Source organism: Strongylocentrotus purpuratus, unplaced genomic scaffold (assembly GCF_000002235.5).
Source record: "Strongylocentrotus purpuratus isolate Spur 01 unplaced genomic scaffold, Spur_5.0 spur5_scaffold_13, whole genome shotgun sequence".
NCBI classification, from domain to species: Eukaryota; Metazoa; Echinodermata; class Echinoidea; order Camarodonta; family Strongylocentrotidae; genus Strongylocentrotus; species Strongylocentrotus purpuratus.
The window spans coordinates 4,316,982-4,321,363 of NW_022145598.1; the positions used below are offsets into that span (position 1 = coordinate 4,316,982).

Sequence of the window (4,382 nt, forward strand, 5' to 3'; positions counted from 1 at the left end):
CATTTTGTGTCAATTTTTTTTTTTATACATAAAATTTATTTTCTTGTCTCTTTTCATTCTTCAATAAATTCTCTTCTTTTATTTGAATTATTATTATCTTCAAGATTTGAAAATGTAAAAACTGTTCTCTCATACTAATTTTTACCAGCTGTTGGTAGTGCTGACATAGCAACAGATGTTACTGTATGAAATCCATTTTTTTTCTTTTGAAATTCTACCTTATCTTTTTCCATCTCTTTGTTGTGATTGCATACTATCCAATTACTATGCCATCATATTACATTTCTTATGAATGTGTGTTTGTCTTTTCCTGTAAATATTCTTCAAATTTCTTGAATTCATCTCTTGAGAAGAACATGTATATCCTCTTAGATATTTGTAAGAACATTTTATACTCAACCTTCTTGTAACTGATAATTTCATGCTCATAAATCAATGAATGGTTTTCATTTCTTTCATTGTTGTACAGGCAAAGAGACAGGTGAAGGACCTGTTTGAAGATCTGAAAGATGGCACCAATCTCATCGCTCTCCTTGAAGTACTGGGCCAAGAAAAAATTGTAAGTGTTCTCTGCCCTTCAATAAATAGGTATGAATTGGATGTAAACTTTCAAGAAATGACAATCTTTTACTGCGCTAAAATGAGTAAAATATTATAAAAATACAACCAGTGTCTCTTCAGCAGATTCAGAAGAAAGTGTGAATATAAGTGTAAATAGCCTGCATTCTTTTTTGTGTGTGTACCAAATTGAGTTTGTTTTTTAGTTTGAATTTATTACCAAATCACTAACATGTGCATTCATTTATAGTTGATACAATAAACAAACAAATTATTTGATAACTGGAGCTAACAAATAGCAACGTGCTTATCGACATTAGCCCATGAGTAAATTCCAGTTCATTGTGCAAAAGTGTTAATATTTCTTTTGAATTTTATGCATCATTTAAGTACATGAGGAGTTGTACCCACTATGTCTATCAATTTGATTCATAAAAGAGCACACCCTAAATCAACTAATACCTATTTTACTCCTTCGACTTGCAGTATGTACAGTTAACAACTAAATTAGTCATATCCTTATCAAGTTTTCTGATGCTCTAAGTATGTGAAAAATGGACTTGTCCTGATTTATGTTTCTTGAGAAGGGGACAAATGAAAGCTTTCATCTGAAAGTATTCACCAAAGGCTCTAATTCATCCAGTCCACCTTTCATTCTTAAGATACAAAAAACACAAACAACAATAAATTTATGAGGGGTATGAACAGTTCAGTTGTTAAGTATAAATGTTTTTATGGAGTGATTCTATGTCTTTTTTTAATCATTTAGCAAAGAGAGAAAGGTCCACTACGAATACACAAACTTCAGAATGTTGAAAATGCCCTTGCCTTCCTCAGGAGGAGAAAAGTAAGTTCAGTTAGAATAAAAAAAAACTGTGTTTGATATAACAAAGTAAAAGTATTAATTTATCATTTTTCATAATTATTTATTGTGTGGTCGGAATTAGTTTAGGTTAGCTTGGAGTTGAGCAATATATATTCAAAATGCTTGTATAGATATATAAATATAAAAATGTTTTGTACTTGCTGCATATGTAGTAATATCCAATGTATTCTTGATTAGTATCAATATGTGTATTCTGCCGTGGTCATACTAGTAAATCGTAACATTTCTTTAATGTTTGATGTTTTTGGGCACCAATTTTTTAAATATTATAGTAGTGGTCAAACACCAGGTTATCTAATTGCTTTTAAGAAATAAAACAAATTTAAAGAAACAAGCAACAACAAAGCAACATATATCTCGCTATACTGGATCAGAATGATATTAATCAGAAGGTAATCTACAGTAGATATTAACTAATCATGGTTTAAAAAATGCTCCTTTTTTAATTTTTTTTTTTACCGGTATTTGGTTTAAAATGAAGGTACATGAAATCATTATTTCATGATGATTAATTTGTTTAATATGTCAACAAGGAGTACCTACTCTGATTAGGCTAGTGTAAAATATATTAATTTTTTTAATTTGTAATTTTTCCCTAGATTAAAATGGTAAACATAAGGAATGAAGAAATAGTGGATGGCAATCCCAAACTCATCCTAGGCCTCATCTGGACCATCATCCTTCACTTCCAGGTAAGATGATGATGATGATGATGATGATGATGATGATGATGATGATGATGATGATGATGATGATGATGATGATGATGATGATGATGATGATGATGATGATGATGATGATGATGATGGTGGTGATGGTTTTGGTGGTGGTGATGGTTTTGTTGTTGTTGGTGGTGGTGGTTGTGGTGGTGAAGAAGGTGGTGGTTGTGGCGATGATGATGATGATGATGACGATGAGGATGAGGATGAGGATGAGGACGACAATGGCAAGGATGATGAGGATGATGATAGTAATTACCGTTATTATTGATTCAAATTACAATGTTGATGACTAGGGTATATATTTTATTGATGGCAATTACCCAACTTCTTACCTAAATGGTGATAGTTGAATTGAAATGAAAGTGATTGGTGATACGATGATGATGTTAATACTGAAAGTGAGCGATGATGATAATTGATAGCTATAAAGATGCTGGGAATGGTGATGATGTCATATGTCACTTAAACATTTATTTATACAATACACTTAACATTTACCGGTACTAGTATCAGTAGCCTATCTTGATAATCTTGTGTGTATGCCCCCTTTAGTTCTGCAGTTGTTGTACATTATACAGACAGCATTTTTAAAGTACATCTTTTCCTCATGTGTTAAAAAGCCTGTTATGGCACTCAGTATATGTTTAGACCTTGCAAACATAACAGTGCTGATTGGTTAAACAAGCCTGTGATTTAGAGCTATTTGAGCTAGATAACACCAAATCGAAGCCTTACCAAAATTTAATTCATTTTAATGGTCTTCTGTCCTTGCCTTATGTTACACCAATGCCACAAGGACCCTAGTGAAATCTTTGCTTTACAACTTTTCTTTCCTCATGTTAAATGAAAACTGAAAAACACAATGCAAGTAATCTTTGCGTTTCAATGCAATGGCTGTATTAATAGATGAAGAGCTTGTAATACTGAAATGAACAATAGTAATTGGACGAATCCCTGCAAATTCCTAGAAGACACATGCAGACAAGAGTGATTTAGACAGACTATTTTGGCCGGAGAAAGTGCCATTATCTCCTCATGAATGATTTCCAACAATGATTAGGTTAGGTAACGGCAATGTACTGCTTTTGTGATATCCAGATGAACAGATGATCTGGGTCCGGTTTCATAATACTTGGTTATATCATGGACCTCCAAGGTTATATCAAGAAGTTACAGTAACTGTTATAAGCTACTGAAATCTTCTTCTTCTTCTTCCTCCTCGTTAAATGCCTTTCTCATACAACGAAGATTACGCACTGCAGTGTGGTGTGTGCCATGTCCAATATGTGTGTAGGCATCAATCCAGGTGCAAAATATATATAGTGATGTTCTCTTAAAAAACGTGGACAGCGATGTGCTGCCATCAGTTGGACGCTTCCTTGCATTTAATTGCTTGGGAGCAAAACTGTTAAACAGTTATCCCTAGAAACAGATCTGGCTCCTAATTGATAGAAACTGCTATCAATTAAAGTTACAGTAACTGTTACAAGCTACTGAATTCATTGCATTTGACTGCCCAACAGCTGATATGTAGTAGAATTTGTTTCGACAGAAGATTTTTACAAAACAGATCTGTGATATCCCGAGAAACGAATATGGACTCTGTCTTCTTAAAACCTGTTTTAGTTGTAAACTACAGTAACTTTTATTAGCTACTGAAATCATTGCATTTAATTGCATGGGAGCAATTACATTTATAATCAACAGAATATATAATTTTTATAACAGAGCTGTGACATCATTTTAGTTGAAAATGCAATAAATGTAAATATTAAGAAGTTCTCTGTCAAATTCAATTTCATTTCATTTTTTTCATTTCCACTTCTTTTTCAAATTCCTTGAATTTGTATTGATGCAAGCAGATTTCATAATTTCAAATAGAATATACGACAGCATTTATCTACCAAAACTTTCTACACTTTCTATAAATTTTGCCTGACATCATTTTGTTAGAAAGCTTCAACTTCCATTTTTTTTTAATGCATTTTTGAGGGATAAAAAAATACCTTAAAAGTTATGAACTGTTTTCAAACATAATCATATATTTACACTTTATGCTCGGCATATTGGGAATGGTTTGTACACCAGTTTCTCCAAATTCTTCCTAAACTTAATCGCCAAGGTGATTGAACTAAAATCCACTCGATAAGGGTCTTTGAAATTTGGCACCTCTGTTATGCCATGTTTCCCCTGGGGGTTGAAAGCGCTACACTAAT

At 32.6% G+C, this 4,382-nt stretch overlaps 1 protein-coding gene across 1 annotated transcript; it reads left to right on the plus strand.

Moving 5' to 3' along the window:
• The first annotated feature begins 420 nt into the window (after window positions 1–420).
• Window positions 421–2,179, plus strand: LOC754118 (plectin-like). The gene is made up of 3 exons (XM_030982753.1): window positions 421–559; window positions 1,328–1,405; window positions 2,044–2,179. The coding sequence occupies exons 1-3, from the start codon at window positions 440–442 to the stop codon at window positions 2,143–2,145; spliced, it is 300 nt and encodes a 99-aa protein (XP_030838613.1). The 5' UTR covers window positions 421–439; the 3' UTR covers window positions 2,146–2,179.
• The last annotated feature ends 2,203 nt before the right edge of the window (window positions 2,180–4,382 follow it).